Raw genomic sequence first — 17,557 nt, 5'->3', positions numbered from 1 at the left:
TATACATGCCAGCGAAGTTGATGGTATACCATCAATTTATATCAATTTAACCAATTTCCGGTGGCATATTTTGCTGTGGAATTTTTTTGTGGCCCGGGAGCAATTATCACTGGTGTCAGGTAACAGATTTTCCAACCATCCTGAGGTTTTTTGTGGATGTTTGTTGCTTATGCATTGTTTCCTTGGTGTTTCACATTAATATGGATAATCCTATGTGTGTTTTGATGTCTGAATATGGCAGATTGACCTAAAAACATTGCCAAATTAGGAAGGGGTGCTGTACATACAGTAGTGTATAGGCTTTTTTTTTTTTTTTTTTTTTTTTTTTTTTTGATGTCTAAGTATGGCAGATTGACCTGAGAACAGTGCCAAAATATGGAGGGGTACATACAGTAGTGTATAGGTAATGTGTTTTTTGGTTTTGCATGTTTTTCATGGTGTTTAGCATTACTTTGGATATTCCTATGTGTGTTTTGATTTCTAAATATGCCTGAATTACTGGAAAACACTGCCAAAGTAAGCAGAGGTACTGTACAAATAGGTATAGGTTGGAGGTTGGGTATAGGTAGGGTCTGGGTATAGTAGGGGGTTAGTGTTCATTATCCGGACATGCCTTTTGCTCTATTACATCAGGTACTGTAATTGAGGGATTATATATACAGTGTATACATATCTCTTGAGGGGGTGGATATGTATAATGAAATCCAGCTGCAAAAGTAATCCATCAGTATACAGAAAATGAAGCAAGCATTATGACAGCAATAAGCAGGCTCTAGTGCCATTTTCAAAACTATTATTATGTTAGTTCATTGATTTGGGGGAAATTGAATGTTGGAGGGGGGAAGTACGGTAAGAGATGGCTGGGGTGGGGAGAGAAGAGTGACTAGGACAGACTTCATTGTTGATGGGTGATGGGACAGAACTGAACAAGTACACCCTGTTAAAAAGGGTGGCAACGAGAAAGAGCCTTGCAGAAAGTTGATCAGGGTTATAGAGAGGGTAAGTGGGTGGAAAGGGTTTGGTGGACCAGGCCAGGATGGTACTGGGCAGTATATCCGATAAAGTGGAGCATTGACAGTTTGGTGATATTTGTGGGATGAACGTTTAACTCACAGTTTTCTTCAACAAAGAGGAGAATGCAAAACAGCGAGAAAGTATAAGCACTGTTGCTTCTTAGACATCATCATACAGTGCATCTAAAAACAAGTAAGGAATTATTGTTGTTGATCTCTACCTAATGTGTTCTTGTGGAGTATGATATGTATAAAATGAAGAGTTCCCAGCAGTACACAGTATGCCTTGACAGCATGCCATTTTTACCTAAACACCACACTTCAAAAACTTATACACAGACACAACCCTCACAGGCATTGAATCGTCCAGCCAAACATTATCTATCATGATCTCCCACCTGATTTTCATCCCGCAGAAATTGACCTGCCCAGAAAGACATACGTTCATCAAGCCAGACTTCAATATGGCCATTACCCTTGTCTGCCTCAGTGCCATCACAAAATACAACTCACTGTCAATCCACTTTGCTTTCACCATGATGCAGCTGCTCACATCATGGCATGGTGGTAGGTGGTGGCAACCATCATCCACTTTCATGATGTAGTGCTGCCTACTTCTTCCTTCCCTTTTTTCATGCAGTATCTGTGTTTACCGTCCTCTCTGTCCACTTCTGCCTTTCCTTCCAGTCATTCTTTATAATTTCCCAGTTGAAGTGGGACTTATCTTGGAAAGATCATATTACATCTCTTGCAAAATCTGCTTCCAAGAGATTAGGTGTGCTAAACCGACTCTATTCCTTCTTTACCCCTGCACAGTTGTTGACTCTATACACGGGTTTTATCCGCCCCTGTGTAGAGTACAACTCTTATGTGAGAGGAGGTTCCCCACATACAGCTCTTCTCAATAGGGTGGAGTCAAAGGCTTTTCATCTCATTAACTCTCCTCCTCTTACTGGGTCCCTTCAGCTTCTGTCTCTTTGCCGCACTGTTGCATCTTTATCTCTTTTCTGTCACTACTTTAATGGTCACTGCTTCTCTGAACTGTCTGCTTGCATTCCTCCACCTCTACAACGTGTGCGTAGCACCCGTCAATCAGCAAACTCTCATCTCTTTTTTTTTTTGTCCAACTCACTAATGGAAGAGTTAACCGTTACTCCCAGTCCTTCATTTATTCAACAGGTCAGCTCTGGAACTGTCTCCCTCTGTCTGTATTTCCTGCTAGCTATGATCTCCAGTCTTTCAAACAGTGTGTCCAGGCATCTCGAAATGATTGGATCTTGAATTTTACTTTCTCTTGTATTTTGTTTTTCTCTTGGAAGGAGCAGTTATTGCAGGCTCATGGCCTTTGGTTCCTTCTTCCTAGCATTAAAAAAAAATAAAATAAAAAAATAACTGAGTGATAAGGTTAATGGTTTCCTGTAGCTTGTGAAACCATTACGAGTACAAAGCTGGGTGATACCTGGTAACCATATAACTACATCATGGAATGAAGTGGTATTTCCTTTGGTGCCCCAGTTAACTGATTGGAGAGAAGCAAATGAAATGTTGCATTGATCCAGGAACCAAACCTCCACACTTTTCCCACAAGGGACTGTCAGTTCACTGCACGGGATGGCCCCACAGGGGTGGTTGCATGGGTGTGGTTGATGAATCTCCTTGGTCTGACAGACTGGGCTTGTTCAACAGCATTAACAGCAATCACACCATAACACACTCACCATTTGGATCTCATTGTTGTATCACAGACAGTCCTTTAGCTTATACTCAGCAAAAGATCTCTTTGAACATTTGACTAAAGTGGCCAGTTTCCTGTAGTTCACTGGTTCACATCCAGATGAGTCTGGGACAACAACACGAAGATAACCATATTAAAACCAGGTTATCCTCGTTCCTGTGATGACCTACTTTTCATTCTATCCTTGTTGCCACCAGATGATTTTATTTAAATTAAGAGAGCATTCTTATAGAGAAAAGGAGTTAAAGAATGCAATATTAAATGCTTCCATTTTGAAAAGTCTCTTCAGAGCCAAAGAGAATCATCTGGAGATAACAGTAATAAAATTTTAAGATGTATTATCAGCTTGAAAGGGTTCATCATTGCATTACAGAGGAACTTTGACAGATACAACAGTATAAAGCAAGAGTACATGCTGAAGAGTCATGAGTTGCAGTTGTGCCAGCAGCGCCTTCAGTCAAGCACCCACTACCAGCAGCAGGAGGAGGTCAACGCTCTCACCAACACCATCAGTCAGTATTTTTTCTTGTCCATGTTCACTGAGTAGCTCTTCTTGTATTTATATATCCTCTCTCTATAACTTGTCTTTTGTTGATCCGTCTTCTTTCACTAGCTTCTCTTATGTTGGTCCATCTTCATTCAGTAACTCTTTGTGTGTTGGCCCATATTTTCTTAGTAACTCTTCTTGTGTTGGCCATCTTCACTTGGGAACTCTTCTTTCATTAGTCCATCTTCACTCAGTAACTCTTCTTATATCTTTCATCAACCCATCTACACCCAGGAACTCTTCATGTATTGGTCCTTCTTCACATAGAAACTCAACTCTTCATTTATTAGTCTATCTTCACTCAGTAACTCTTCTTTTATCTTTTATTGACCCATCTTCACTCAGTAACTCTTCTTATATCTTTTATTGACCCATCTTCACTCAGGAACTCTTCATGTAATGGTCCATCTTCACTTGGAAGCTCATCATGTGTTGTCCCATCTTCACTCTGTAACTCCTGTCATATTTACCCATAAGGATTAGTACAGTCAGGCACTTAAGAGTAGGTATTGTTACAATCAGGAATGTAAGTTCACTGACTGTTCCAGTACAATACATCTGATTCTCACTACCCTTTGGTGGCGAGCCTTCCAAGGCTGAGAGAGGTTTATCATGTTCTCTGTCCATAGATGACTTTTATATGATGGTTCCAGGAGAAAAGAGGCCAACATGCTGTAAGTGTGAAGTAGACACAGTTGATCATTAATGGAACATATGACCCTTACTGTACATCTGAAGAAATTGTTCAGATCTTATACATTAGTATGTTAGATTTATTTTGGACATAAAGTGGGGTTGGTGGAGGATTAGTGCCCCTCCCTGTAAAACAATTAACTCTAAGCCGTTGGCCACCCCGTTTGGGATACATGGCGTCTGGCAATGAATGAATGAATGTTATGGCCAGCTTATGGGAGATGTTTGGATACTGTATTGTGTCTGACAGTAGGTAGATACTGTATGACAGTTATTACCCGTGGATTGCGAGCCACAGCTCAGGCTGTGCTGGCTGTGCATCACCGTTAACAACTAGAACCCCAAGCAAACTTACTCATGGTGCTACGCAAAGATGGAGGGAGAGAGAGAGAGTTTTTTATTTTACCAGATGATGCCCTAGATGTGTATCTTCAAGTTTATAATAAACAAAAACTTTTTTTTTTTCCCCCTCCTCTACTCCCCTACGTAAACTTATGCTTGGCCCTACGCAAAGACCTTTTTTTTTTTTTTTTTTTTTTTTTTTTTTTTTTTTAAGCCAGATGTTGCCCTGGATGTTTATCTTCAAGTTTATAAAAAAAAAAAGGTACAGTAATTGTGCAATCCATGGGCTAATGCAAGAAGCTGTAATGTGTTATTAGTTGCTTCCTCTTGTAGTGTCATTATTTATGATACTATACATTGACCACAGGGGGAACTATCATAATATTGATGTTTGGCAGCAAACTTGGTAAACAGCCATACAATCATCACTGTTAGGTAGGGCCTTCAGTTACTTGCAAGGAATCAAAGTATAAGGGCACATCCACACGTGTGCTGGAACAAATGTTGGCAACATGTATGCAACACAATAACAAACATGCTGCAAACATGTTGGGAACAGCAGCGTCCAGATCATGTTGGCAACATCATGATGAAGTCTCACCTGCCTGGTATGGACATTTATATCCCATCGCCTCTGCTGCCAGTGTTCAAAGCTGTACTGAAACATGTTTGCATACATCTGTCCAAATACTGCTGCATACATGTACCCAAACATGTTGCCAACCATGTTGTCAACATTTGTTCGAGGGTACGTGTGGACGCGCCCTAAGCTGTGACTTTCACACTGCCACAAGCCTTTTTACTACTGTATACTGTACACATCTCATATATTTTCTTCCTGCTCTCAGCAGGTAGTCCCAAGGTTCAAGGGAAATAAAGTAGCACCCTCATGTCCTCTATATGCCATGAAGGCAACTAAAAAAAAAAATTAGGGGTTGGTAGGGCTGGAATCTTAATATCATTTACCTGATAGATTACAGAACACTTAGTTTGCTTGGGTCTGATGGAGCTAGGCACTCTTGTGTGAGTGTTGAATGTCAGAAGTGTGAATGAAGAATACAGCACATTCTCGTTTTATGATGAGGATGCATTTGAAAAGTCATCACATAATGATATATCGTATTCGCTGGATTATCACATTGCCATATTGCAGATCTTCTGCTTATCAAAATTCTCTTATTGCCTGTACTGCATCTCTTCAGATTTCGCTTCCCCAGAATAGTTCTCCAGAAACTTCAACGTACAGCAGTTCCAGTCCAACTGTTATAGATTTTTTATGAATGGAGGACACCAGTGATCTCATGTATGGATTATTTTGTTATTTAATTTGTTTTTCCCTCCTCTGTTCATCATTGTAGAAAAAACAAAACAAAAATCAGTTATAACATGGGTTCAGTGGAAATGCATTTTTGGCCAATGGTCACCCACCCAGCAGATTCTAAACACAAGTTTCCACCTCACCTCAGCTGGTAATTATTTCACTTCACTGGACATCACTTGCTGCTTAAACTCCAACACACAAAATGTATGTTCCATCACTGACACTAACACACCGAAAAGTGATGAGTGAAAAGGCTATCTTGGAACAAAGAAATGGCTGTTGACTTGCATAAGGGCAATCATGTAAGTGATATGGCAATTGTATACTGTACTGACCAATGATGCTCTGTACGGAATCATAATCATTGTATAAGTGAAAGTTCTGTTGTATATCGAAAAAGTCCTAACTCTCTGGTCATCATATAGGCGATTCATTGCATACCAGTTCATTGTATAACAAAGGTCTGCAGTATAAGATAATAGAGGTATTAGCTCTTTGAGACTAATTACATTTTTTTTTATTTATTTGATTTATTTTTTTAAAGAGAGATTTTATTTCAGCTTAGGAAAAGCCTCTGATTTTGAAGGGGTTAATGAAGGATATATCAGATCCCTCCTGTTAGAAAAGTCCAAAGCTGATTAAAATCATCTAGAGATAGCACGAATGAAATTTTAAAAATGGATCATCAGATTGAAGAGGTTTAAAAAGAAGGAAAGGCTGTGTGTGAAATGAACATGAAAAGAAACGAAGTGGATGAATAAGATGTGATATATATAAGAACAGGTGTGAGTGCTCATAAATGGCATAAAGAAGTACAGCGAGCTCTCACATAACGCACAAATATTGTCCCCGGAAGGTCCGGCTTTATGAGATTATCGTGTTATAGGGCCATATGTTTACATGTTAAAGGGTTTCATGGTACCCAAGCCAGCCCCAGGTCCACCTTTGGGGGCAGTTTTTGGGGATTTTTTCCAGGACATTTACCTACCTAATAATGACTTCAGTACATTCAAACACTGGAGGATTCATCACCTTGAATTGAAGAGGTTGTGGGCTTCCTGGGGTGAGGGGGAGTGGGATTCTGAGGCAGGGCAGGACTCCTATTGGTCCCCGGGTGGCAAAAAAAAAACAGAGAGAACACAGCACATGTGGAGCCAGAGCACGGGGAGAAGGTGGGCTTAACTGGGGCAGAAATGCTCAGTGGACTGTGACGACACCCTGCGCAGGCACATGACAGCCATATGTCATTGGCTGATGCAGCCCGTGCTATGATAGCTATCGTTGTCCACATTATGTCAGTTCCCATTGCTAATTTGTGTGTGTGTGTGTGCGGGCGCGCGTGCTCGACTGTGGGCATAGGCTACACAGCCTGCTAGCATGGACCAGTAGTCCTCCTACATATCATACACCTCTACATGTCACCAATTTTTTCACGTAATGACTTGTTTAAACCATAGTTTGTGGCCTCAGGCCACATAATCCCTATTGTCGCTGTGTAGTATGGTTTTTGAAAAAATGGGCAGATGTTTTAACCTGCGTTATATGTCATTTTCACCTTTTGACCATTTCTTGGCCTCAAAAATTGCCTTTCGTGTTATGAGAGGTTCGTGTACTCAGATCGCACATTAAGTGGGAGCTGACTGTATTTGGTTTGTTGGTAAGTACTTACGATGGAGGGGAATGAATGATTATGTTTGTATGAACTGAAGATGATTGTATGTCAAGAGTTTTAAGTGCTGTATTGAAAGTGGCACTGGTAATTGTATATGTTCAGTCTAGGACAAAAGTTTGCCTAATATTTTGCCTTTCCTTCATCTTGTGACCAGTATGCCTCTTCAGTTTTATCTTGGTATTGAGTAGAATGATCTCTCCTCTTTGTGTTGCCTGTGGAAAAAAAAAAAAAAAAAAAAAAAAAAGGCAAATGGTTAGGCCTGTGAGGTAGACCCGAGATTCATGAGGCTTCCATGATAAGTGAATGAGTGTCAGGCCCTTTTCACTGAGCATGCTGTTGATTATTCTTCATCATGTTATGCTTTCTTGTTCCTTGCTTTCTTGACCCTGTCTCACCTCACCTTTTGGTATGAAGAAGCCATGGTGATGATGATGATAACACAGATTTAAAAACATGGTTTTTGGATGGAAACCAGTTATTTTTAGGGCTTCAGTGTTAAATTAAGTGGTAAATGGTTCAGTTCACTGAGCACATTTTTGGGAGTTTTACTAGTATGCTTCTCTGTGTTTGACTGTGGAATATACCCATGCCATTATTTGACTGAAATAATAATATGCTGCTGCTGCAAGGATATTGTTGTCCTACTGCCTACAGTTTATGGTGCAAACAGCTTTGTAGCTCAGGTAACACAAAGTGGAATTAAATTTAACTTCCATTTCCTCAGAGTCATGTCATAAAGCAATTTATAAAGAATATTGTGCTAGATTTTACTCATTGTAGGCACAAAAATGAAGGTTTAGATCTATCTGTCTATCTATTGCCAGACGCCTCAATCCCGTTCGGGGTGGCCACAAACAAATTGCCTCTACGTTGCCCTGTCCCCTGCCATTTCACTGCCCTGCTTCCAACTCACACACCCCTCTCTCATATACCTCTCCACCCTATCCCTCCATCTCATCCTCGGCCTCCCCCTCCCTCTCCCCCCTCCACCTCACTCACATACACTCTCTTCGTCAGTCTTTCACCCTCCATCCTCTCCACATGGCCAAACCACTTCAGTGTATTCCTCCTAACACTTCCTATCACATCCTCACCACAACACTCCTTTATATCCTCATTTGTCAGCCTGTCTCTCCATGTGACTCCATTGGCTCCTCTTAAATAACTCATTTCCACTGCTGTCACTCTTGACTTGTCCTTCCAGCAACGTCCAAGCTTCACTTCCATATGTTAGAGTTAGTATCACAATACTGTCATGTAGTAACTTTTTCACTTCCATGCTCACTTCCCTGTTTCTTATCACTGCTTTCAAGGAACCAGCAACCTTTCTTCCCTGCTGTACCCTTTCAAGCACTTCACCCTCCAAACCTCCATCCTTACTCATCACACTGCCCAAGTACTTAAACGTACTCACATTTTCCAATTCCTCACCATCCAGTTTTGCTGTACATTCATTGACTTCACCTCTCTCAAAGACCATCACTTTACTCCTCCCTACATTCACCTTTAGAGTCCATTTCTTACACACTCTCCCAAACTCATCCACCAAGCCTTGCAGCTCCCCTTCGTCTTTACTCAACAACACAGTATCATCTGCAAACAACAGTGCAGGGAGTTTCCAAACACAACCCTCTCTCACCAGGGCCACTCCAGCATCCACCACCCTACCATGTACCTCTTTTATTACCCCATCCATGTACAGATTGAACAACCATGGAGACATGACACATCCCTGTTTCAACCCAGCCTTCAAAGAGAAAAATTCACTCAGTTCACCATCCACACGCACTGCAGCCTTAGCACCATCATACATACTCTTCACAGCATTCAACAACTTTCCATCTACTCCATATATTCTTAATACTTTCCACAATCCTTGTCTATCGACCCTGTCATGTGCTTTCTCCAAATCCATGAAAGCCGCATACAACTTCTTTCCCTTCTCTAGAAACTTTTCCACTAAAGATCTAAGAATGAATATCTGATCTACACAACCTCTTCCCTTCCTAAAGACTCCCTATTCTTCTCCAACTAATTCCACTGTTCTTTCTCTAACTCTGTCAATAAGTATCCTACCATACACTTTTGCTATTATACTAAGAAGACAAATGCCCCTATGATTACCACACACTTCTTTTTCCCCTTTTCCTTTGTACAAGGGAATAATTATACCCGACTTCCAATCCTCCGGGACTCTACCTTCCTCCCAGGCCAATGTGCACATCTTCCACATCCATTCAACTACTCTCTCTCCCCCATGCTTCAGCATTTCACCATACACTCCATCAATTCCTAGGGCTTCCCCCAATATAATTTCCTTTATTGCTTCCACAACTTCTGTCCTACTGTTTCTTCCTGTCTTCTCACCTCCCTTCTACTCCCTGCCATTCCCCAGCCACTTTTACTCACATTACTTGCATCCTCTATGATGATCATAATTCATTTACTTATTTGGCAGAGGAGTGCACAGAGACTTTAGAGCGATGCAAGCAGGTGGAGGTGGAGGGGGTAGCTAAGGTGAAGGAAATAGAAAACAAGATCAAGAACTCCAAAGAGCTCAAAGAGAAGGAACTGAAAGCTGCCAATGCAGAACTGGAGCGCTGCAAGAAGGTGGCTACTGACACAAGGAGCAAGTGGAATCTCAAGAAGCAGGTAAAGATTCTGTCATCTCTGTTTCTTCTTAATTCCCATTTTTATCGTATTTGTTTTGAACTTGGAGTGCATATTAAACTACAGAAGCAGAAAAAAGTTGTTATTATCAATCATATAAGAAAGTAGAGGTGACTGAAATTAGTGTAGAAATGTTCAGGGAATAAGTGCTGATTCTTGTGGCAAACTGTTGGAACCTTTGTAAACAATATGATTAGATAACAGAAAATGATGCAGATATCAAAATGTTTTGTGAAAGATGAGCAGGATGGTTTCTGGGATGGTGAAGGATGTGTGAATCAATACCGTATAAGCATTAAAGTAGTAAAATAGTGAGAGGAGAAAACATGTCAGGAGGAGTGCAAGATATTATACCCTTTTTGACTAAAACCTGGCCATGAATTGCCATCTCTCCATCGCGAATGCAGAGTTATAATAATAAATTAATGTTAGTAAATTGTGCTAGTCAGTAACAAGTGTAATGGAAAGGATGTAGAGCCACAGCATTTTATTTTTCTGCCATTGAATTGTGTGAAAGAAGATAAAAAGGGACAAAAATCTGGCCCAACCTTGTGTAAAAGATATATAGTCAGTTATGGAGGTAGATAATGTGTATAACCAGTTGAACAGGGATACATCAGGGGAGGTGTTATGCAAAGTATATATGATGGATGCATACATTTTGTAAAGAAGTGTCCACGCTTTTTTTTTTTTTTTTTTTTTTTTTTAAGGGGCTGCTCCCAAGTTGTGTGGTCCTTGTTGCATTTTACTTCTTCTCTAAAACTCTGTCCACACTAGGGGTCATGCTTTGCACTCTATTGTGCTTCATGTTGACCAGCTCGTGTTGCTGAGGCCAGTGATGTTCATAGTAGTATGATGGCCAGTGTGTGCCAGTTAATGTTGAGCTGAAAGAGGAGGAGGATGGATACCAACACTGCAGCAGTTCAAGAGACTGTAATGTGGAGCATTGTGGCATTGTGTTGTGCCAAATAGAAAAAGAAGAGGAAAAGGAAGATGTGGTGCAAGCAGTGGCTGTCTCAACGTAATTTCAGAGGGAAGCCAGACGGCTACTGCAGGCATCGTGACACACGCCTTCACCATGAAATGCCTCTCGGCCAGATTTGCCAGGAGTGCATGGCACAGACCCTCTGTCGCATGAAAACCAGAGTTGGGCAACATGATGCACAACAGAGCGCTCATCATAAGGGCGTAACCCTGAAGTCATTCTTAGGATTTACTCCCGTGTTTTCCTTGGTCAGCCCATATAAAGTATACTGTAAAACCTCGATATAACGAACTTCAGTAGACCGGAATTCGCTTTTATCTGACTAGAGGAGCAACCAGACTAAATTCCTATATATCAGAAAAAGTCCAATAAAGCCAGAAGCAGTCCGGACTGCCTGACCACTTCAGGTATATTCACCACAATAAGGTCAGTAAAAGACATGTTTATCAGTGTACAGTACAGTATTATTATATATATTATACCATTTGATTAATGTAGTGAAGTTATAACACAGTATAGTACCACAATGGTAGTCAAAACAGTTTAAAAACCATTCATGCGATCCAGACTAATGTCTGATATATTGGAAAAAGTCCGGATTAGCAGAGGGAAGTCCGAATGTCTCTTTTATCGAAATTTCACATTTTTCGGAATGGTTTGGGCCCTAATTAGTCCGTTATAGTGAGGTTTTACTGTATATCTTTCTCCTGCATTCAGTCTCGTGTAGTGCTCTTCCCAGCTGATCTCACACAGTTTCTCTGCATGTCCAAACTATCTCGTCACACCCACGTTTATCACCACGCAATTATTCTGACTGCCCAAGGATCCTCTAAATTCTGCACATGATGTTCTGTCCCTTATTGTTACTTTGCATATCCATCTCACCATTCACATATCATTGTGCTCAAATGTACATACATCTTCCCATTCTGTTGGCAATTTTGCAAGCACTCTGCTTTATACTTCACACACTTGAAGCATAAAATTTCTGTCACACTTAAGGGAAGTCCATTCAGTGAGTAGGAACAGTTGCTCTGAACATCTTCCAGCCACCCTTCTGTGTATCTTGCCATTTGCTGAGCTCTCATGATTACCACCTCAGAGATTTAATGAGGTGGTATGAGCATATTTCAAGAATGCACAAAAGTGGGGATCAAAGAAAGCCTTTGAAAATGAGAGTTAGGGTATTGTTGAAAAGGAATACCATGACCATGTGTGTATGGAAGAAGAGACTGGAGCACTATATTGGTAAGAGAGTAGGAAGAGGGCAAGGAATGACTGAAAAAGTAAGAGGAACATGTGAAGATAGGTAGCCTAAAGGAAGTTCTTTCATAGGCATCTGCTGTTGGGGGGAATTCCCAGGATGGACAAGGTACTGGAGATGATGAATGACTACAGTGGGATAGCCTTGAACCCCTAAACCTGAAGGGGGATTCCCCCCCCCCACCCAGATCTTCTGTGTCCCAAGTGAAGATGGTACTCATATCTTTCAAATAACAGTCAGTTTCTCTGCTGTTTGACCACCACTGGTTCCTGTACACTGAAGAAAGAAACAATATGGAATTAGTTATTTCATTTAACTCAGTTTTCACTAGGCCTGAATATTAGCTAGGGAGAAAAAGTTTATTGTTCAGTGTACTGTAATATGAGGTTGCTGATTATGAACAAGGATCATCATAATCGGAAATTAAAGCTGTAAACAAAAGAAAACTTACAGTATTTTTCTGCTTTCCTTACCAGGAAGAGGAGAGCCTGAAGCTGGAGATCAGTGAGCTGGAACAGAGCATTGAGACGACGAAGGCTCAGATCAGCACGTGTGGGGAAGTATTGCAACAGTACCAGGAGCAGGTCAAGGCACTTGAGAAGGATGTCACACATGCCAAGGTCAGCTTATGGCGAGGAGTTAGTATCATTATTATCCTTTTTCAGTATTCCATGACAGTAGAGTGGGATGGAATCTAGAAACAGTATTAGGCATGAGCAAGGCAGACAGTGTCAGTAAAACTGGATTATCAACATACAACTGTGCCAGTAGTGCACATTTGTAACCCCTAAACTACCACTGTACTGTATACATATTAAGGCTACCAAGGCGGCATAACTCAACTCTGTGTTGTGTCTTATTTTATTTGGTACTAAAGGAGCCACTGTTGCCAGATGTTATCTCTCATTTTGACATATTGACACATCCCTGTGAAGGTCATATGAAGAGTTTCTGGAACAACACCAGACATACCCAGATCAGAACCTAGATATTGCGGAATTTAGTAATGAATTTTAGACACATGGTCCTTCAAAGTTCCTCCATGGGATACCACATAATATTTTTATTACAGTGCTCTTTGGAGGGACTGCAATCCATTGTCAAACCTCTGTTTTCCAGGTTTCTCAGTTATTTCTTGTTGATGTTACTTCACAGATAGCATCATCTATGTCAAGGTGGTTCCCAGGTGGGAGGATGGTGTCACAGATGATAATAACCTTTAGTTTATATGGAGGGTTTCCAGTCGAGAGTAGTTTCATAGATGATGATGATGACGATGAGCGGTGTTAATGACGACTGTATCACTCATATAGGAGGAAGTATCAGGTGCCCAGTCAGCAGTGAAGGAACAGAAAGAGATGCTGAATGCACAGAACAGAGAGATCAACACAATGGCAGCCCGCAAGGAGGAAATCAACAAAAATAGTGATGAGGCTCAGCTGGAGATTAAACAGCTGGATCACAAGTTATCAAAGCTTAAGGCAGAAGCCAAGGACTCTGAGAACAAGGTGAGTAGGTTGCGGAACAGAGGATTGGCAGCTAACTGAGCGAGAGAGAAAGCTTTTGTTTTATTTGTCAGTGCAGCTGAGGTCATGTTCCACCTGTCAATGCAACTCAGACTCCTTAATATCTTTGTTATTTATTCATAGTGGTAGGTGGGGACACTCACCATCCACTCAATGTAGTGCTGCTCTCGGGTGTCTGCCCTTTCCTCTCTTCCTTCCTTCCACTTCTGTCTTTCTTTCCTTCACTTTTTTTCCTGTCCCCTCTGTCTGCTGGTTACTCTACATTGAGTGACGAACCAAATCATTTCCTGTGCACCAGGAAATGATTTACCTTGTGAAGCGCATAACCAAAGATTTGGCACCCCTTTTTAACGTGACAGCGTTTGGATCAGCTCTGTCAGATAGGTATATGTGAAGCTACAGAATGTGGTGAAATTTTTTTTGGCCTGTCTGATGGAGCCAGGATTTATAGGGCTTGGATGATTTTTTAATGGAAGCATGGCCCGTTGAATTGGGTAAACTTTGGCTGTCTGAATGTTGCCACTACTCACCCTGCCCTAGGGTGGGAAAGGAGGTCTGGATGATGATGATGATGGTAACCATATAACCAAATTATGGCGCCTGATGGATTAGTGGGTAATTGAGGTGCTCCAGTCAGATTGAGCTGGTGCAGGTTTATATCCAAGGGGTGGTTGTGGTTTATTGCTCATGTAATGCTACTCAGGGATGAGTGAGGCAGGTCACTCTCATCTTAAATGTCAGGACCAACTTGCTTAGTCCCAGGCTTCTATGCTCCTCATGGGGCAGCGTAGGATTGGATGATCGATGGATGGATGAATGTATTCATCTATGCTTTATCACAGTGTTGGATGTTTACTGCATTTGTTTCTAATAAATTAGCATATACTTATGTCTCATAGTTGCCATGGGAGAGGACTTTGAATTATTGCTGTTTGGCCCGTCCTCCTGTGCTGACCCTTTAAGATGTTCAGTGCGATTCTTCAACTTGACTTATTTCTACAACATCCATGGCCATTTTTTAATACTGTTTTAGATGAACAGCACTTTGCTTGTATAGCACAGTCTCATTATACTATAGTTTTCTATGTGATCATTTGCTTATATACCATATACAGTAAGGCACCAGGTTTTGTGCCTAACAGGGACCATGAAAAGTGCTGCCAAAGTTGGGGCATTGGTCTTATGGGAAATAAGCTAATAGGGACTGAGCCTGTAAGAAAATTCACCCCTAGTGTATTTCCTAATTGAAATACTTCCTACATTTACCTGAAATGTCACTGTTAACACATTGTCATAAAGAAGCATTAAATTAATGACTGTGGCAGGTAGTATTAAAGAATCTCTTCCCACAAGCAGCCTCTTCTTCACTCCAGCCATAGTTTTAGAGTGAAGAAGTTCATATTACAGCACGTGGAGGGGTCTGCCTCAGGTTAAAAATACTGAAACATGAAGCAGATCCATCACCTGTCTTCACAAATATTTTCGTACCATATTTTATACTGATAGGTGTTCATGTAACTAGTTATTAACTTAACATTCACGAAATGCATTTGCAGTTTATTAAAATGTTTTATCATTTTTTTATGTGTGTGTGTGATAGATAAAGGTAATGGGAAAAGCACGCAACAATGTAGGCAGAGAAGGATTGTGGAAGGTTTTGTGCACGTATGGTGTAGATGGTAAGTTGCTAGGTGCCATCAAGAGTTTTTATGATGGTAGTGAGGCATGGGGCAATGTAGGATTGGATGATGGATGGATGGATGAATGTGAGGCATGTGTAAGGGTAAATGGACATCTAAGTGAATGGTTCGTGATCATTGTGGATGTGTGACAAGGTTGTGTGATGTCCCCATGGTTGTTCTGTATATATATATGGATGGGGTGATGAGAGAAGTAAAAACAAGAGTAATGGAGAGAGGGATTGCATTGGTAATTAATGGTGATGGATGGAATATCTCAAATTTATTGTATGTCGGTGATGCAGTGCTACTTATAAATACCAGACAAGAGCTTGGTAGACTAGTGGATAGTTTTGCTGATGTCTATGAGCATCATGCTTTGAGTGTAAATGTACAAAAGAGTAAAGTGATGGTAATTGAGAGAGAAAGTGATGCCCAGTGTGATGTCACAGTGAATGGAGAGAGACTGGAAATGGCGAGAGTTCAAATACCTGGGTACAGTGATAGAAAGAGAGGAAAATGTGCAAAAGAAGTGGAAAGGACAGTAACACAAGGAAGGAAAGTTTCTTGTGCTATGAAGGCCATGATAAGAAATAGAAGCTTGAGTGTTGCAGCTATGCGAGGCTTACGAAAAGAGTGTTAGTGCCAACTTAAACATGTGAGTGTGAGACTGGTGTGGCATGAAAATGAAAAGTCAAGAGTGATAGCAATGGAGACGGGACTGCTGAGGAATGTATGTGAAGTACAGTGAGTGGATAGGATGTGAAATTATGTAATTCGTGAAAGATGCAGAGTGAGAAAGTCGGTGGACACCAGAATTGAAGAGAGTGTACTGAGATGGTATGGTCATGTGGAGAGAATGGATAACAACAGAGTGGTGAAAAAGGTATATTTGAGCAAATTTGAAGGAGGGAGGAGGCAAGGTAGGCCAAGGAGAAGGTGGAGGGATATGGTGGATGAATGTGTGAGGAAGAAAGGTGTGGTAGTCGGTGAGGCTAGGGGACTGACAAGAGATTGAGCTGGCTGGATGAATGTTGTGAGGAGAAGTGCATGATGAGGAATTTGGTGCTTCTTTCTAACGTGACAGAGTTCTGATTGACTCTATCGGATACATTTATGTGAAGGTTTTTTGATATACTGTATCAGATTGAGCCAGGATTCTGTGGGCTTGGATGATGAGTGAATGGAAGAGTGGCCCACTGGATTGGGCAAACTTGGGCTGTCATGATGTTGCTACTCCTCACCCTGCCCTAGGTTGGGAAAGGATGTCCGGATAATGATGAAAATAGTTCTCACTTACACTATCACTACAACACCAGCATTCATTATACAGTCAAAGCACATCCCAGTCATAAAACAAGAGCTTACTATATTAGGAAGGCTTGCGGTTTGGCCTTTTTTTTTGGGGGGGGGGGGAATTAAAGCGCTCCAACTGGATTGAGCCTGCGTTGGTTAATATCCAAGGGGTGGTTGGGGTTTATTGCTCATGGAATGTCACTCAGGGATGAGTGAGGCTGGTCACTCTTATTTTAAATATCAGGACCAACTTGCCTAGCCCAGGCCGGCTTCCTACATTTCTCATGGGGCAACACAGGTTTAGATGATGGATGGATGGATGGATAATATATGTAATGCTACTGTGCTTTTTCCATGCATGGATAAGCTAATCTTTAAGTAACTTTCATGGTTCTGCTTGTGTTGCAAAGTTTGTAATCATTCAGCCAGATCCAAAGAATGGAGACTTGCCCAGCTGCCAAAATATTGCCCAGTTGGGAACAAATTGAATTGAAAAATTGCTGGAGTCTGTATGAAAAGGGTTTGGTCAGAAAGGCTGCAAGTGTGAGTAATGATGCAAACATGTCATCTAAGGAGAAGAGAACAGCATGTTGATAGGAGTAGACAGAGCAGTAGAAGAGAAAATGGTGGAGTTTAAAAGCAAGAAGGACAATTTATTCCATTTAATTGTGAAAAAAAAAATGTGTAATGAAATCTGTAAAAAGAGAATTAAGTACTGTAAGTGAAGAATTTGGAGACAAAAATATGGTAATCTGTAAACTGCAAACTGGAATCCTTTGAAAAGAGGTGCAATAGTGTAGGAATGCATATGGAA

The 17,557-nt window shown here is 41.0% G+C and overlaps 1 protein-coding gene across 1 annotated transcript in view; it reads left to right on the top strand.

The window, feature by feature from the left end:
• SMC2 (structural maintenance of chromosomes 2) overlaps nucleotides 1-17,557 on the top strand; it is a 109,633-nt gene that overhangs the window by 81,611 nt on the left and 10,465 nt on the right. Inside the window, exons 15-18 of the mRNA XM_080274174.1 lie at nucleotides 3,122-3,260; nucleotides 9,782-9,975; nucleotides 12,719-12,862; nucleotides 13,556-13,750. Coding sequence (XP_080130300.1) covers nucleotides 3,122-3,260; nucleotides 9,782-9,975; nucleotides 12,719-12,862; nucleotides 13,556-13,750 — 672 coding nt within the window. The remainder of the gene's footprint in view (nucleotides 1-3,121; nucleotides 3,261-9,781; nucleotides 9,976-12,718; nucleotides 12,863-13,555; nucleotides 13,751-17,557) is intronic.

The sequence above is a fragment of the Coenobita brevimanus genome, chromosome 57, assembly GCF_032717465.1.
Source record: "Coenobita brevimanus isolate Jiangsu-jjx chromosome 57, ASM3271746v2, whole genome shotgun sequence".
In the NCBI taxonomy this organism is placed as follows: Eukaryota; Metazoa; Arthropoda; class Malacostraca; order Decapoda; family Coenobitidae; genus Coenobita; species Coenobita brevimanus.
The sequence above is the reverse complement of the archived record's forward strand: the minus strand, read 5'-3'. Positions and strand labels throughout refer to the sequence as shown.